The sequence below is a fragment of the Vanacampus margaritifer genome, chromosome 14 (genome assembly GCF_051991255.1).
Source record: "Vanacampus margaritifer isolate UIUO_Vmar chromosome 14, RoL_Vmar_1.0, whole genome shotgun sequence".
NCBI classification, from domain to species: Eukaryota; Metazoa; Chordata; class Actinopteri; order Syngnathiformes; family Syngnathidae; genus Vanacampus; species Vanacampus margaritifer.
In genome coordinates this window covers 10,739,099-10,758,201 of record NC_135445.1, presented here as the reverse complement: position 1 = coordinate 10,758,201, position 19,103 = coordinate 10,739,099, and the positions used below count along the sequence as shown (strand labels likewise).

The following is a 19,103-nucleotide window of genomic DNA, read 5'->3' as shown; positions in this document are numbered from 1 at the left end:
CCAGATACTACTTCCTGGTTAGATATGGAACAATATCCAAACGTCACAGTATGATATTTTCACAATATAAACCATACGATACGATAATTTTATTATACAGTATAACATTTTTTAAAAAGCACAATATTGTGTTTTTGTGCATAATAACAGCAGTGACAAAAAGCTAAATACATACCAATAGGTTTGCCGCTCTCCAATATCTTGAATGAGAGTGCAGAGTGTGTTCCTATTGGCTTAGCGGCGCAAAGTATCATGGTCTATGTAGTTTATAATGCTAGGTTTGGCTAAAGTGGATAAAATGTAATGTTGTTGTTTTTTTTATGGAGAAGTGCTGTGTTTAACTCATTCACTCTCAGCGATTATCACTGAAGCTCCCGGATGTTTTACTGGATTTTGACTGATTTTTCAAGGCCCACAGAATAGTGTGTTCTATTGCTATAAAAACATGGAACCTACCAAAAGAAAGATTAGAGTCTCTTCTTTATATATCTTATACTCTGCTGCCACTTGCTGATCATTTTTTGCAACAACTACCATTGCTTGAAGCCGCCACTTCATGTCAGAAGCTGCATCAAAGCCTTCTGTATGCTCTTGCATAAAAAAAAAAAAACTTAAATGTGTTTTGGGAGTAAAGGAAAAAGTATTACAATTATGTTTGCACGTTTTTTGGGTTTGAATTAGTTAACTCTTTGACTGCCATGGACGTTAAAAGACGTCAAGTAAAAACCTACGGAGGGCCGCGTTAAAATGACGTTAAAAGAAGTCATCCAATTTTTTATTTATTTTTTTGTTGAAACAGGTGGAGGAAAGCCTTGGCCAGCTGTGGTGAAAGTTTCAAGCAGATCTAGTTAGCCTAATGACTATTTTTGGCCCCTAGATGGCAGCAATGACTCTCTTTTGACAAGATTGGGTAGGCGTCAGTAGAAGACGTGAGGCGGAGCTAGAGGGGGCAATGGCTGGGGAAGGGAAGAGAACATGGCGACCGGTTGCAAGCGACTCACGCTCGAGCAGTTTTTTTCAAAGACGAAAAGCATCGACCAACGCTAAAGAGCACATTGATGACGACGATGATCATCATCGATGATGATGATGGTGACTCCGAGGTTGGCAGCATTGACGTAATATATAATAATAACATCGTTTCACAAAAAGCTCTTTTTCTCCGCTTTTTGTTTCAAAACAAAGCATTTCGGTGAAACTAACCATTTTCTATTGTTGATTACTGAAGAACGGAATAAGGTAGAAACAAACTTTTTTTTCTGATGAAAGATGAGAGTTCAGTCTTTCATTTGATAGTATGTGTGTTTCCATAGTCCAAACACAACATTTTCTGTGGACCTTGAAAGATCAGTCAAAATGCTTAAATCGGCTGGCACTGGCGACATCCCGTTTCTGAAAACATCTGGCAGTCAAAGAGTTATTGTTACATAACAATATTGTGGTAATTAATATTACGATATCCAGTGGTGGGCATTCCATCAATAATTTTGTTGACGATTAACCAATGACAGGAAACTTCGAAAATTTGACAGTCCAATCATTGCCGGAAGTAGGGTTTCATCAGTCAATCTAATGATCAAGAACGGGTCAGTACCAACGGACCTTATCAGTCCGTCAATGATGGACGCATGTTTCAATGACGAATGACAATAACACTGACAGATGCCCACTTCCATTTCTTTGCTTGGACTCCTTAACTTAACTTCCTCGGCTAACATTCTTCTGTCCCAATACTGATAGCTGTCTGTGTAGTCGAGCTCAGGTTACTACACACGGTGATGATAATGTGTTCTTCCTCTTGTAAATTCTTATTGCTATATTTATGAAAGCATTAGTTTAGTGCTCAGTTTGTTTATTTTACATCAGTCACGTTGTTAGACAGCTAAGGGCCCCTTCGGTGTGCCATTTGACCTCAGGCAGCTTATTGAATCGTATACCAGCTAAGTTGGCGCCAGAGCCCGGGTGTACCCTCGACTAGTCGCCGCTCAATTGTGAGGCATTTTTACAGTTTCCTATGGCACCATTTTAAAATGAAAACCGAGGTGAATAGAGCTGAGCCAAGCTCATAATGCACAGTTTGTCTTTAAGACCTTATTATTTAAGTAAACATATTTATTGGAACAGTTTAAGTATCGTGTGATGTGATAAGATAACAAAAGAACATCCTTGCCGAGATTTTTTTATTTGGACTGTCTTGAAACAGGCATGATTGATCATTTCTATCTTCAACTCTCTATGCAGGAATCCAGTTAGCATTCACCTCACAGCTGAGCCAAAGTCATTATTTTTTGGCCTGCCGCACATTCCCTAGCAAGCGTTTTTCCTCTATATTAAGGAGTCATTTGTCAGCACAGGGAGGTCCTGGCAGAAAGAATGGATGTCACATATTGCCTTTTTGAATTTGCAAGTATCGAGAAGCCAAACAAAAAGGACAAGGTGAAGTGGTGCAAAAGTACAGAATGCATGTCGGTTGCTGTTTTGGTTTTATAAACTACTTGTTTATTGTGCAAAGCATAGGTTCAACCCAGAAATGTAGCAAGAGGTTTTTAGGTCATTATCTATAAATAAACACAAGTAAATCAAAAATTGCACAATTAAGGACATGGGAGAGTTTCAAAATGCAACTTTGCATGTTGCTCTCTTCCTGCCTCTGCACATTTTTTTGTTGCAAGAGAGAAAGTAAGGGTGGAAGTGGACAGTACTTGTCACAAAGTAATGAGATGTTCTCGGTGAAAACGATTGGGGAGCGGTTGTGGATCGAATTAAGGCTTTGCACACTCGTTTAAGAAAAGTCAGTTTTGGATTTAACTGAAAAGAATATATGTTTTCCTATGAGAGTTAAAGAAGATAAAGCATACACGGAGAAAGCAAACTAAGACTCCCAAATATGGCAACACGCAGATTATTCAGACCTCTTGGTTCTTATTAACAACCTACAGCAAGGACTCTAAAAGTCAACAAAGATTGTAAAATCTTCAGCACATTGTTTGCAGAATGGAGGATCAAAAATGCCTAAATAAAAAAAAAAGGGAAAATAAAAACTGGCATAAAAATATAATTCAAGAATTGAATAAAAAATATAATATAAATGGAAATAAAACAACTAAATATATAAACATATAGGTAAATACAAGCAAAAACAAATACATAAATAAATAAAAATATTTTACATTTATATATATATATATATATATATATATATATATAATAAACACACACACTCTCACACACACACAGTGAGGCAAAAAAAAAGTAATTTGGCCAGTTTCCCTTAGACTTCCTATTGGATTTTGACTGAATATTTTTTTGACCCCACTGCATATATATTTTCTTAATATGTAACGGTACATGTTTTCTGTTACTCCCCAAGCCTGGTCGTTATCCATAGTGGATGTCCATAACTGGCTAGGCTAGATTTTGCTGTGTCTCCAGAACTACAAATTCCTTTCTATAATAGTGTGGTGCAGTATTGATCAGTTTTACCTTAAACAGTTTATTTCTGGCTTGAAGTCTGATTTCAAAATAATTCTGGTGTGGCTCTATTCACTTCAACTCAAGTGTGTATGTAACACGAACCAAGTAGAGAACATAATTGTCGGGAAATAAATTCCAGCTCATTTTAAAATGCATTTTATGTGTTCACACCTGTAGTTCACAGTCTGGTCTAATTCAGGTGAAGTAAATGATGACTTTGTCAAAGGTCTGTGTAAACATTCAAAACATACAAAAAAAAAAAAGAGATTCTCTTATTGGTCAAAGGAATGTAAACAGGGAAGAAGGTTCATTGTATGGACTAGCAAGTTCTAAGCTAATAAAACAATGAATATACAAAATACAGCTTTTGTTGATAACTTCAATAATCATGTAGACAACACAAACAAAAAAGAAACACAAGTTAAACAAAAGCACAACATCAAATATAGAGTGGTATAAACTGCTGACGTGCAACATGTCAACTGTGTAATCTGTTTACTAATTACGTCACATAATGATTTTCGAGCTTGGTCGGAGCATATCGATAACACTTTGCTTCATCCTTTTAGCTGCTGATGGTATCGCTAATGTTGTTGTGCTACTGAGCACTTGCTGCGTAAAAGAATACAAAGCTTCAGAGACGTTTAGGGAGGGAAATAAATACACTCCTATGTTGACAGCTGTAGCTTAAGGTTGCATTTCTTTTATATCGCATGCAAACTGTGCTAGAGTGTTTGTAACCGTACCGTACCAACTTGTTACCACTTAATGAATATACCAGTGTGAATGCTTTGTCCACACTTCAGTCCGAAGTAGAGAAGCAAACAACAAATCACAGCCTCACAGTTTTTTTTATATTGGAGCTGAATGGTAGCCCGCTGCACCTTTGCTGTGGTGCCTAAAAAAAATGTTAACTGATAATAGCCTTGTGTGTCATTGGCATGTTTTGCCACCACAATAAGACTCAGGTTAAGGTGGTTCAAGGTTATTTCATAGCCTCGTTTGTGTTTTTTTGCAGGTAGGACAGATCTTGTAGTGGACTTACTTATTCGCCGCGGTTGATTGATTTTTTATTTTTTTTTCATGATTTTCCATCAGTCGTCATGGCACCACACAACAGTATCCTGTGGGTATGTTCCATACAGAATATGCATACTGTAACTTTGAGATATGCTCCAGCTCGTTGAAAGGTCAGTTCCAAACCCTGTGTTCAGATACTCTTTTATGTGACCTAAGGGTGCCGTTAATGAAATGGATGTAGTACACTGGCTGTCTTCAGGCAATCAAACGGCATTCTAAATATGAGCTGGTATATTTGGGTCTTTGTCTAGCGATAAGGATTAGGCACCTGAATCAGGCAGGTACAAGATCCAGAGAAAGCAACAAATAGTAAAACCATTTCCATTGGACAGAGGTCATGGAATCCTCCCAACTGCTGAATACTAGAATTACACACAAGCTGGTGAACCATTTCCAGCAAAAGTACTAGGATAACTCCTCTACTTAAATAAAAGTAAAAAAAAAAAAAAAAAAGTAAAATCTTCGAAATGTTTGAAATACAAAGGTAAAACTTTTTTTGACAACATCAAATAATTCACTTAATTAAAACCACATATAGAGAATATATTGCTTTATTGTCGTGAATGTTCTCTGGTTCTTGTTACTCGATGTCGCTGTGCCAATGACCAGAGGTGGGCGTGTCGATGAATTTTGAGCGTCCGTCATTCGGCAATCGTTAACAGTCGCCCATCATCATCAATCTTACAAGCCGAATCAAACTGTAATCATCAAACTGTCAATCTGTCAACGTTGTTTTAACCAGGCTTCTCTCATTGCTAAATTACAGCCGCTATTTCAGGAGTAACAGTAAATTTCAGACTGCAGTCCAAGGACGGAAGTCTAAATACTCTGCGGTCTGTTACTGTTTCCATAATTTTTCAGCAAAACAGGCATTAGTCATTGATGGACTGAGCTGGTCTGTTGGTACTGACCTGGTGGCATTGATGATCACATAGATGGACGAGAAACCACTTTTGTCAATGCTTACTCTTTGTTTTCCCCGTCGTCCGTTAATCGTCAACAAATTGACGGATTGATGGACCTTTGACGGAATCCCCACCTCTGCACTTGATTTTACCGTTCTAAATAATTATGCCTTTTTTTGTTGTGTCTTCATCAGCAGAAGTTGAAAAAATTAGCAGCCGCATTTTGTACAGATATCTGTTTTCATATGTAGGAACTTAGAAGTAAAAGGAAAACTGGTCAATAGAAAAATACTTAAAATTACAGATACCTTGAAAAAAATTATATTTCAGTGCATTATTTGTACTTTGTTACTTCCCCCGACTGCCAAATTATAATTGTTGTAATAGTTTGTCAAACTGTAGTTAGCGAATATGTTGACGAGCAGTGGATATATTCTTTTACAACTTCACCGCTTCGCACAAATTAACGGCAGTAAAAAAATATGACAGAAGACCATGAAATCCTCCCTACTCAGCGATATGTCCGTCTCGCCATCATTTACGATGTTGTAGCTGTTTATAGAGCCAAGTCACTCTCAGGACACGTGGTGGTCTCTGTTGCGCTATTACTTGTTGTTTCTGTACAAATAAAACATACAGGGGTCGCTCACCCTTGTCATCCACTCTGACAGCAGCCATGCGACGGCCCGACGTATGGAGCGTAGCGTGGAATAGTTAAGTGAAGCTCGACAGCCAAACTGACATTTTTTCAAGAAGAATTTACAAAAACCTGTTAAATGTGATTGATTTGTCCTTTTGTTCCTGGAGACTGTTCACTTGGCTGTGCTACAGTGGCTAGCAATGCTGCTTTTTGAGAACAGGCATTTGTGGGGGGGGGGGGGGGTTGTTGTTGTTGTTTGTTTTGTTTTTTACCTGTGGTTGTTTGTCCTTTTGAGCAACTCCAATAACCCCAACAATCAAAACTAGTACAACTAAGAGGTAGGGTACTGTACGTATAGTTTGGCTAAAATATTACATTCTGAACAAGGTATACTTGTCAGGGTCAAATGGTCAGTGACAAAATGTTTTGTCTCATTTCCACTATTATAGACTGTTTGGCTTGGTTCTACTTGCCACCATTTTTCCACTACATAATACTACCACATTAAACTTAGAAAATCATGCAGCATGAATCTTCCTTAAGGTCGAGACAAGCTAACAAACAACAACAATGGAGTTGACCGATGGTCACTTGTGTTTGTTTTTCTGGCATAATGAAACTCGTTATATTAAAAACCCTGGAGAACCCACGGGGTCAAATTTGGCCCCTATAAATTCTGCTACTCAAATAACAAAGACCTTTTTTTTTTACAAATTTAACTTCTAAAGTCCAGAGTGCCACTTCTGACCCCTGCATGGGGCCATCTAGTGGATGAATATTGCACTTACATGAGCCAGAGTGGTGGTGACAAGATGGCTGCCAACATGCTGTTTTGTTGAGCTGGAAATCAATCCAAACAAAACCATCTTCTCAGCAAACCATCAGATGGTAAAATTGTGTGTTTTTTTGTTAATCTATTTCATATCATGTTGCAGAATGCCTTGGAGTATGTTTTATATATATATTTTGATAAATTAGCAACTCTGAGCTAGTTAAAAAAAAGGGTTAAAATTGAAAAAAACATATATTTTGGATTTCAGTGAACTTATAACAGTCATTTAATGTATAATTCATAATTTTCCAAAGAAGAAAAGGGTTCTTGGGTTCTCAAGGGTTAAAGAAGAGACTGAAGACAACAAAAAATGCTTTGCTATTTTGGGCCATAAGACCGTCTCCTGGAGCATACAATGAAGCTATTTCGATTTTTATGAAAATCATCTTAAAGGGAACATGAGAAAATCCTAAATCAGTCCACAATACCAACACATTTTGTACTCTGTAAGTTTGTTAGTTCAGTTGTAATGATCTTTACTTAAGTGTGTCAACGACAATGTTGTCTCCTGTCATGAACTGAAGAAATGTCTTAGGGGAAAAGTCGTGTTGTCATTTTAATAGACAATCGTTCTGCAACCTGATAGAAAACAAGTCTGTACATCTGGTTGTAGTGTCTTTTTTCACTAAGATAACACAACAAAAATCAAGACTAATTCCTTTTCATTAAGCAAGGATGCATGACGAACATCTTAATTGCACCAGAAACTGCAAGGTTATAAGAAACTACTTCCCAGACGGCGAGGGATTATCTTTAGCTGCTTAGGCATTCCTTTTTCATTTGTCATTTATACTTAGAAAATATAAGGCATTTTAATTTTTGGACTTTTTTTTTTTCAAATCCAGGGATGAAGCCATGATGTCCACATACTTCGAGACTGTTGAGGACTTGCTGGCGTCTTTCGGCCCTGCCCGTGACTGCTCCAAAGACAATGGTGGCTGCAAGAAGAATTTCAAGTGTGTATCAGACCGACAGTTGGACTCATCTGGCTGCATGGTAAGCAGACAATGTTTTTGTTTTTAAATTATTTGGATAGTGACTATTTGAAGTATACTCGATATGTTATGTTTACATCTGTGGTTGGCAAAGAAAAGGTTTCTATATGATATGCTGTTGTCTACTTGTACAAACAAGCAATACAAGAAAACTTTGAATCGGTAATGAGGTATTTTGGAGACACCTAAAAAATGGTAACCAAACTGAACTGAACTATTTAGCTTGGTAGAAACGGAGCTATATCAACACAAGTTTTTTGTATTTGATCAACTGACCTTACCTTAGCTACTTTGGTTACTTGTCAAAAAATTATCAAAGCAATGGAATCCTTTGAGTTACCATATGGAAATGTTATATTGAATGCAGAATAGTGTGTCAATTGTGCAGTATAAAGGTGTCATTGTAGTGGTTAGCTGGTCCGCCTCACCGTTCTCTGGTCCTGGGTTCAAACTGTAGCTAAAGGCCTTTCCGTTTCGAATTTCCATGTTGTCCCCTTGATTGTGTTGAGTTTTCTGCAGGTACTCCTGCTCCCATCCACTTAGCAAAAACATGGATTTAAGGTTGATTGAAAACACTAAAAAAAAAACACATCGGGGGACTGAAACTTGCGGCCTGGGGGCCATTTGTCGGGTGATGTTTTCCGTTCCCCTACTTGACATCAAAGCTTAATGTTAGTGCAGCCCCCACCTTAGTGGCGTGTTGTTGCCGTCAGCATTTTTTGTTTTTGTTTTGTTTTAATCACTTATTGGCTGACATAGCTCAAGCACATGGCAGCTTTTGGCAAAACAAAATTCTGAAGTGACACCACGTGGAAGGAAAACCCAATCTCAGTCATTACTTTTTCAAAACCTGAAAGAAGAGAAAGGTTGATGATGAGAACAAACAATTAAAAAACAAACAACAAAACGTTGATTGGAGGGAACGACAAAATGACAGTATTCAAAGTACCAGGGTTGTGAGAGAGAAGATCGCCAGTCTAGTTCAAATTCTGAAGACCCGTTAATGTTCTGAACTGTTATTGAACTGTTGAGGATTAGATGACTGTACTTAGACTTTCACTTTGGTCTTTCACTTGTATAGGACATTTCACACCTGTTAAGGCACTCAAAGCGCTGACTTCACATTCACCTACTGATGGCGCAGCATCAGGAGCAACTGGTGGTTCAGTATCTTGCTCAAGGACACTTGAGACATGGTCACAAGGGTCGGGGATCGAACCCACAACCTCTGAGTTGGGAGGCAACCACTCTACCATTGAGCCATGCTACCCATAATACATATTTTTTTTATTTTTTTATTTTTTTTCCTGGAGAGCTCAGTATTGTTCATTCGGTAATTTTACCGATTTGACATGTCATCATCATTGCTCTCTTTTTTTTTTTTTTTTGTTTCCATAATACATAATTTCTTTTTGAATACTTGAATCCCAGACACTAGCTTAAGCAGCCCCCACAAATTGATTTAGAGACCCTTGCTCTAAAATGGCAGTAATTGTGAATGTAAATGTTTGTTTGCCTATTTCCAGTCCAGTATAAACTCCACCTTTTGCCCGAAGTAATTTGGATGGACTCTAGCAACGGACATACTTTATGAAAAATGAAAAGACTGACAGATGTGTCAATTTGTGAGTTCATATTTCTGCTTTGCAATCATTTCCTATTTTGCCCCTTGAGAAAAGCGCATTTCCCAAATGTCAGGGACAATCACCAATAACTGCCTAGCAACAAGTGTCTCGCCAAAAATTTGATAAAAAAAAATCTGGACGTACTTTACGTTGCTAGTTAACTAAATGAGTTGTAGTTTTCATCTTGGTCGATCTAGTGGTTCACATAGGAGATATTTGACTTTTTGTGGGATCATTGCCTTTTCACGATTGCCCTGTGGTTGAATAGCCCTAGGATTTAATATGCCTTTTTGCCCTTACTGTCACTTGGATAGGATGTAATCTGAGAGGGATATGTGGCAAACACAGGACAGAATGGACTGGATCAATGTCATATATTGTTATCTTGCATCTGAATCAAAGAGCTCAAGGACAAGCAGGGAGCGAATAGTAGATATAAATAAGGTAGAAGCATGAGGTTATGAGTTCAAAACATTTAAAGCTCTTGGCAAACATCATTCAGGAAAGCAAGAAACGTCTTGCACATTGGATGCTGTCAGGTTCAAATCTCAAGAACATAGAGTTTGAAAGGTCCCGTAAAGTTAAAATACTTCCAAACAACCTCACACACCTCTGCAAGGCGCATAAAAAAAAAATGACAAAGCCCTCCGGTCTCCGAAGATTAACTCAGAAAATCAGACAGATACTGTATTATTTTTTTTCTCTTTTTCCCTGACTCGTTTGGGTGGGTGTTATTTCAACCACCCTTGTCAAAGTGGGTGCTAGCAAAGCTGTGATATGGCACACAGAAGGCTTAAAATCCATTATGCGAGTCCTTCAAGGCTGCCTGTAGCACTCAAGACATTTGGAATCCATTTGCGGGGAATTAAATTTTAGTCTGAGACAGAGCAGAAGTTTTCAAGGTATTTCATTCTTGTCTAAGATGATGCGTTCATTTGTATCATTATGAAGCTTGCTAACCTTAGCTTAGCATTTAAAGCCATGTTTTCTTATCGGCCTTCACTACTTGTTTAATGAAATACTAATAGCAATATACAACATTTTAGTAGCAGAAAGAAAGATTGTAATTACTGAAAGTCATGTTTGACCAAGCTGTTCCATTGCACAGTTCATTGTTATTGAATGTTTATTCTTGGTTGAAAATGGTTTTGTGTTTCCAACTGTTTACAGTAAACAATGAAAATAATTAATAATGTACTTTGATAAATGGGTAAAGACAATGGATGAAGCTCCCTCTGGATTTGCCCTATTTTTTTTTTTTTATCTAAAGAATTCTAACATCAACATTCCAAGTAGATAGCTGTTGTTATTTCTGTTGACGGTAGAGAGATGCACATAATATTTGTGTTAAACTCTAAAATAGTTAGCAGTTGCTGGAATTGTTGTCAATGCCAATGGTAGTAAAAAAAAAAAAAATGTAGTTTTCATGGTGTGTAGACTACCTGCAAGTTTTTTTTTTTTTTTTTTCAAACACCACAGTGTAGCTGGGCTCATGTTTTTCTTCATGCTGCATTCAGTTGTCATATGTGTCCTCATACTACAACATTCAGATGTTGCAGCAGATGGTGTGATATTAATGGTGCATCCCTCATCAGTTGTTCTGTCTTTTGGGACCGCTCAGCTACAGTTGTTTAGCCATGGATTCAAATCCATCATTTTGACCTGTTTTAGGGAATCTGGCTGTCTCCAATCTCATTTTGCAGCTTCTGTACTACCTCAGTATTCATAATGTGCCGTGAAGACCAAAAGGGTCTGCACAAAGAATGGCAAGGATAACAGCGTGGAGCCCAAAAAAAAAAAAACCCGGCTTGGCTTCATCCGGTTTGCATAAAGACTCAGCGGGGAGAATAAATCGCGATTCCTCCCCTATGAGAAGTTTTGTCATCACCTATTACCCACAATCCCCTGTGCGCCCTGACAGCATCAGTGTGTTTATGACTGCTCTGCTGCACTGCGCATCTCATTTTCCCACCCTACCTTTTTGAAATTCACAGGTTTTATGTTTAAAAAAAAAAAAATGCATTGCATGAATTATTTCATCCCTGTGCGTCTGTACCTTTAGCCAGATGCTGCAAATTGGGCGATGAGAGCCAACTGAGGGAAATACATGTCGAAGTGATGTTTCAGATTAGGCATTAGATGCCATGCTTTGATGGATATTTGCTATAGAACAGTAAAACTAAGACATGAAGCTTTGTGTTGCATCTAAAAACTGCAGTTTCTCCAGAAAATACATTTTGAGGTTATTGCCGGGCTAAAACGCCGAGGAAGAAATACAGTGCTGACGGTAAATATGGCATGTGTGAGGGTTACGGTTAGCTTTAGTGTTACTGATGGGGCTTTGTGGGACTGCGGTTGTGGTTAGGATAGGGGAAGTGGTTGGGGGTGGGGTGGGGGGGGGGGTAGTTGTTCAGGGTGCTAAGGGTTAGGGCAGTGGTTCTCAACTTCGTTGGCGGTACTGAACCCAACCAGAAAATCCTACATGCACGGTCACTCAATCCTTCTTTATTGAAAAAATAAATGAATAAATAATAATTTTATTTATATATATATATATATATATATATATATATATATATATATATATATATGTATATATGTAACCCATAACCCATGTTTGGTTTAGGTTTCAGGGTTAGTCTTAGGTTAATGATTAGAGTTAGGGTCTATGTTGCTTTGTTCTTGCAGTAAATGTTCCAACGATGAATGATTTTTTTAAATCTTGTAAGAAGTGTCAAATGCTTCCTTCCATGAACTGGGGAATATTCCAATGCTATAACCGGATTGCAGACGCCCTTCATTGTTGTGTTGTGTGCCCATGTTTAAAATTGTATATTATCAATGTAATTAATATTATTCCAAAAGCATGTTTTTTAAAATGCATTTTAGACGCCGTTCTCATTTGCATAATTTCTACAGTCACTGATAAACCAATTATGGGAAGTGCTGCTTGCCATTTGCTCTAATTAGTCATTCAAAGGAACACACACATATGTTCAGTTAAAATGTCAGTCAAAACTGCACATCATTATTTTTGTTAAGTGAGACTTTTTTTTTTGATGCAGCACTTCTGTTGGATCTCATTACATTGTGTGGGCAGTGTCCCTAATATTTTGTCCAGTCATTGTACAAATCTTGTTTCAATGATGAATGACATTCTCTTGTGTGGAGTTACAGGCCTCTATTGAGCAATGTGATTTAGTCCTTGGCAGGTTTTATTACATGCAGTGTTTCTGTATATCGCAACAAAAGCAGATTTTGCTGTCTTTGTTTGCTTTGTATCTGCCTTTTCTGAGAAAGCCGCTTTTAAATACCTTTAGCCATCAAGCTGAGCTACACAGTCTGATGGAGTTGCGGGACAAAGCAACCTTCAGTCCTCATTTGTTATGTTGTCACCAGTGGATTGAGCCGAGTGTAGTCGAGGCGTTATTTAAGCCACCGCCGCTCTCCTCGGGGCACACAATGAAGCGGCGGTCGGGAGGACGGGATTGCACAATGGAGGCATTAGCTAAGTGTACATATGCGCAGATTGTTCTTATTACCTTGTCCCCTCCTAAGACGTATGCGCCTGACAAGTGGGCATTGTCACTCCCACGAGAACAGACACAAAGATGAAGTCAGCCTATTAGATAAGTGAGAAAGCTGACAAAGTGGTGTGGGTTTTTTTTTTCTCATAAAAATGAATGCTTCTTTACGTAAATATGTCATGACCAAAGTGGGTTGAAATAGCTCAAATTGCTCTCGCTCCTTGAGGGCAGGAGTAGCACCATTAGCTTTTAAAGAGTGCTTTCACACCACGCTGAAATAAGAAGCATCGAGTCACACCATTTTGTGCAATCAACCGCCGGATCGAGACTGTCTGTCTCGCACCCGCGCCGGATTTTAAAAGCTGCCGTGTCTTAATTTAACTCACGTGAATCGCAAAGGAGGCCTGGGGAAATGCTTTCGTCGATAGTCACAAGCCATGCCGTGTTGATGGGGGATCTGTATTCAGAACCTAACATCATGTGTTTAAGCTAGGTTGACCATATTTTCAAAATAAAAAACTAGGACACTACAATTTTGCTGAAAATAAAATATACTATCGAGTCCGGGCTTCGGCCTTCCTGGGTAGAGTTTGGATGTTCTCCCCGTGCTTGCGTGGGTTTTCTCCGGGTCCTCCGGTTTCCTCCCACATTCCAAAGACATGCATGGCAGATTAATTGAACACTCCAAATTGTCCATAGGCGTGATTGTGAGTGCGGATGGTTGTTTGTCTCTGTGTGCCCTGCGATTGACTGGCAATCAGTTCAGGGTGTGTACCCTGCCTACTGCCCGAAGCCAGTTAGGATAGGCTCCAGCGCCGCAACCCTTGTGAGGACAAGCGGTTAAGAAAATGGATGGATGGATACGATGTAGAATAAATTCTCACCAGGAGTCAATCTAGTGAGTCAATTTTATTCTTTTTTTGTGTGTGGCAAAACTCTGTTTATAAAACTTACAATCAAAAAAACACAAAAGTGTGTTCTTTTCTCAAGGTTTTTTATTTTTCCCCTAATTATTATTATTTCTTATTTTTTGTTGCAAAACTCAGTATATAAAACTTACAATCAAAAAAAACACAAAAGTGTGTTCTTTTCTCAAGGTTTTTTATTTTTCCCCTAGTGTTTTTTTTTTAAGCTTTCGTTTGCCCTCTTGTGGTTCGATCAGGGGATGTCGTTAATATTTATATTATATATATTTGTCAACATGTGAAGCCCTTTGAGACTAGCTATCAGGGGTGGCCAAGTTCGGTCCTCGAGAGCCCCTATCCAGCCTGTTTTCCATGTTTCTCCCCACTAACACACCTGATTCATGATCAGGATCGTTATCAGGCTTCTGCAAAGCTTGCTGATGAGCTGATCATTAGATTCAGCTGCGCTGAAGGAGGGAGACATGGAAAACAGGCTGGATAGTGGCTCTCGATGACCGAACTTGGCCACCCCTGAGCTATATGAATAAATTTGACTTGACTTGATGTCTTTGGGTGAAAACAAATGCACTGCCAGAAACACTCAGTCTGACCACTTTCCCATGATTCTTTGACACGGAAGCAGGAAGTAGTTGTAGTTACAATATGATGCTAATGTGACTAAAACTAAGTCAATTGGAAATAATGTCATAGTTAATTTCCTTTATATATATATATATATATGGGGCTTTTCGCCTTTTTAATTAGTTTATCATCTGAGTTGCGATGACAACTGTGCGTTTGACATACACGTGAGCCAAACAATTAGCTTGTTTACTGGAAAAAGCGAGACCTTTTCTTTGTAAGACGCTTTTTCCGGCTAAAAACAAACCAGGAAGTCCTACAGCTGCCTCGCGTAGCTTGAGCTTTTAATATTATTGTCTCGTAACCACTTTAAAACCTAGAAATGGTTAAATCCTCTACCCTAACAAATGCTGACACGTATGGTGACGTTGGTGAGTCTTAGCAAAATGCTCTTTGTCTCTTATATTTTGTCAAGGAAACGAAATACGAGGCCTGGTACGATATGATGACAACAGTTTGAAATCCACAGGTTTCGACTTCAGACACTTATTTTTCGTGAAAATGCAAGTCAAATTCTGCTCTATTGCACTTTGAAGGTACGTCTGTGCCTTTTGGATGAGTTTGGTACGGAATAACCCCAACCCGCTACCTTGAGATGAACTAGAGCTGAGCTTGTGAGTGGGAGAAGGTCTTATGCCTTCAAAGGGGCACTAACTCCCGTTAACAAGCTCATTAGCAGAGTTTCCCATAGAAATACTTAATTTTTCAAAGAAACAGAGAATTAGCAGATGATTAAAAAAAAAAAAAAAAAAGCTAACATTTCTATAAATCCTCTAATGGTATTTACAGTAGGCAGCAATGCTGTCTAAACTTTTGTTGGTGTGGATCTGTTGTGCGCATTTGGTTGTTTTTAATGCGTGCTTTGCTTTGAATAGCTCCATTTTTCTAAAGTTAATTAGTGTGTGTGTTTTTTCTTTAATCCCCTCAAGTGTACTCAGGAGTGAAACATCATTTCACTGGTAATTATCGGTGTAGTGAATGTCTCATTTGTAATTGCCCTGCGAGAGAGTGCGTGCATAGTAAACACCTTACCAAGTTTGCTTTATGACAACACTCTGAATTGGTTTCAAGGGTCTACAGGAGAATATTTGAAAACTTTTAATAGGGGAACTGATATTATTCTTTATTTTTGAATAAACCATTATAATCACAAAAACGCTCACTATGCTTGGATGTAAATTCAACTTATTTTGCAGTGGTATTGCAGACTCCCATCACTCAACTCTTTTTTGCATGAGCATTTTAAAACAACACAGCTGCTTTCTCAAGATGGAACCCAGGGGCAGCAGATGCAATGAAAACAGCAGAAGCCCCAGAATTGAACCCTGCGGAACACCATACATGTGATTTCGTATTGCACGTATTTGTCTGACTACTTTCTTTTTTTCTTTTTTTTTTACTCGACATAGTCAGTATGAAGGGATTACAATAATAAATAAATCACACGACGTACCATTACAACAGCCAAAGGTTGATTACTGAGCGCAACAAATTACCTGCAGAACAGATAGACCAAGCGGGGAGTGTCACCACGAATCATTTGAGTCGGGTATGCGTCTTAACCTCCGCCGAACCCCAGAGGCGGACTTACTGAACCCCTGGGGTTTGATTAAACTCGGGTTAAGAACCACTGCTCTAAAGTCAAACAGTATGTTCCAATTTCAAACCATTTCAGCTACATGCTATTTGTGTGGTAATGTTTTCTGCTTGAATATAGCTGTTGAGATTTCCCTCTGTCATGGACAGAGGCAATTATCATGCAAATGACGCCACTGCTACGTAACAGTATGGCGGAAGTGCACAACCGCTTGTCACAGATACATATTTAGAGATGCACAAAACTTACTTGATTGCTTAATTTTACACTTGATTCAAGGGCAAACACTCTGGAGACTGTTTGGATACAAGCCATTAAAAAGTCAATGTTCCATTTTAAGTCCAATTTAATTATACATCACTTCCTTCAATGGTATAGTCCTACCATCTGGCTGTGTAGTAATATTTTTTAAAAAAAATCTTACTTTTTTTCCCTATGCTGCCGGAGTGAAGTTGCTGCTAGAGAGGAGACTGGAATATATGATCCACCCAAAAAGAAAAAAAAAAATCTATTCTACCTTCTTCACTTTTGTCTGTAAAGGATTTTGTGAGACAAGGGGATGATTACTTACTTTAACTCATCTTATTCAATTGGAGAAAACCCGCAAGACAATCGCAAAATTACACAGCCCGTCATGATGTACGACTCCATTCTAGCCCTGCTAAAGTTGATATTACATTTGTGAAATGAACAAAATGGATCTGACTCTCTCTTCTTTTTTTTTCTTTCTCCGAAAAGATGTTGAAATCCGGGTGTAATCATTACTTGTTTCTATGTGTTGCACGCTTGCGCATTACATACTCTAGGCAAGTTTGAATGTTGATGTGTTTTGTTTTAAACTAGAGCTATCAAACAATAACATTTTCTAATTGGATTAATCACATCTTAGAATTTTGACTCACAATTAATCGCTTAATTAAAAATGTTTTTAATCAACATTTTTTGCCCGCCAAATTTAAAGAGCACCTGTTATGTGTTAATTCTTCCAACATTTAATTTTATGAGGACGTCTTCAACATTTTTGGACACAAGCTAGGTTAGGACACAGTTACTTGCATAATTTAAAATGGGAAAAAAAATGACTCCAAACAAATATTCAGAATTTTATACACAAACATTTATTAAATACATTTTTGGTGATTAATTAATTAGTTAACGTTTTAACTTTGACAGCACTATTTTAAAAACATTTTTGTTAATTTTTTTAAATTTATTTTAAATATATTTATTTTTGGTATTAACAAATACACCATCCATATACTAAAACTAATACTAAAACTAATAAAAACTAGAAGCATTTTTTAATAATAAAAATAAAATAAGAATAAAGAACTAAACCAACCAGCTCCAAAAACTAATTAAAACTGACTGAATTTTTAATTATTATAATTTTTTTTATAATTTGAAGTCAAAATGAATTAAAACTAACCATAATGAAAAATCCCAAGCTATTATAACCCTGTTGTCAACATGTTTTTCTTTTCTCTTCATTTGAAGTAAAGTGTTTATTTTATTGAAAGTTGTTAAGTGTGAGGTGTTAAAAGGGCACGCACATGATTGCTAACATCTCAGCTGATTTTTAAAATGTGAGAAACCCCACACATAATGAGGAGGCGGCCAGCTGACCAACACAGCCGACCACACATATAACGATATCTCCACCAACAATTAGTCTCCTCCCCCAAACCAGATGTCTCGGTTTCTACTGGAAAACACAATGAAGACTAAAGAGCGTCCGGCAACAGCGCAAGCTTTTTGATGGGCTGTGATTATATTTAATGTCACATAAGGAACAGTTATAATTTACCTTGACCGATTGGAGTGAAAAAAATCACTCTAAAGACACTGCACACCAAAGAATGATCCCTCAGGATAATTGTTTAGTTACATCCAACAATTGGGATTTTTTCAGATTTTGATCTAAAAACGGGAAAATTGCTCAAATTCGGGTCGATTATTGCTGTGTGTTTCCTTCCTAAGTGAATTGTGTCTACCTGGAAGGACAATTTATTCTTAGTCAAAACATGTTTGCATTAAAGAATAGTTAGTCTTTGATCCAGAATCCCATTTTGTTCCATGAATACCTCTCTGATAATAGAAATCAAAGCAAACAAAAAAAAAAAAAAGTACGCATGGCTGTTGTTACAATATAAAGCGGCCTTCAAGTGCGAAACATCAGTTGCCGAGCGAGCCGAGGCATATTTTAATTCATCATTTATTTTTTTTTGCTTCTGCTTTCCACTCCTTTGATTCCCTCTCTCTTGACATCCGCTGCTCACTCCTCCACTCTGATCTCTGCCGCTACCTGCGCTTCCTCAGTGGCGCCCGATTAAAATGCATGTGCTGACCTCTGTGACTTCCTCGCTTCTTCTGTCTCCCTTATCACCTCTCTCCCTCCTCCTCCTCCTGGCCTGTGTCTCCCGCGCAGTGTCCTAATGGGCTGAGGCCGATGAAGGATGACTCCGGTTGCTATGACTACTCCAGGGGCATCGACTGCACCGACGGCTTTAACGGAGGCTGCGAGCAGCTGTGTCACCAGCAGCTCGTGCCCCTCGAAGACGAGCCCGGGTCCAGCAACGTGCTCATGTACTGCGGGTGAGGATAAAGAACCCCCCCCCAAAAAATTCCAATAAACATTTACGAGGTGTTTTTTTTTCCCCACTTCGCCTTACAATGGGTATTTCCCATTTGATATGTTCTAGGAGTTATAAAACTTTTTCCAAAATGGTAGGCCACATACCCTGTTCCACATCCAACAGTTTTGGCTTGGAGTACTTCACCGTAGCACACACCCTCCAAAAAAGTACAAACAAACTCATAAAAGCATTATAGTAAATAAATGTTAAAAATCCATCCATTCCACCATTTTCTATAACAAATA

General features: G+C 38.2%; 1 protein-coding gene across 5 annotated transcripts in view; it reads left to right on the top strand.

Annotated features, from left to right (window-relative positions):
- Positions 1-19,103, top strand: part of astn2 (astrotactin 2) — a 250,188-nt gene that overhangs the window by 146,688 nt on the left and 84,397 nt on the right. For 4 of the 5 annotated variants that reach the window (XM_077585480.1, XM_077585479.1, XM_077585481.1 and 1 more), the window contains 2 exons: positions 7,777-7,927; positions 18,651-18,817. In XM_077585480.1, the coding sequence (XP_077441606.1) occupies positions 7,777-7,927; positions 18,651-18,817 (318 nt within the window). Of the gene's footprint in view, positions 1-7,776; positions 7,928-18,541; positions 18,818-19,103 lie in introns of those variants that run through there. The other variant, XM_077585483.1, reaches the window with a different exon arrangement.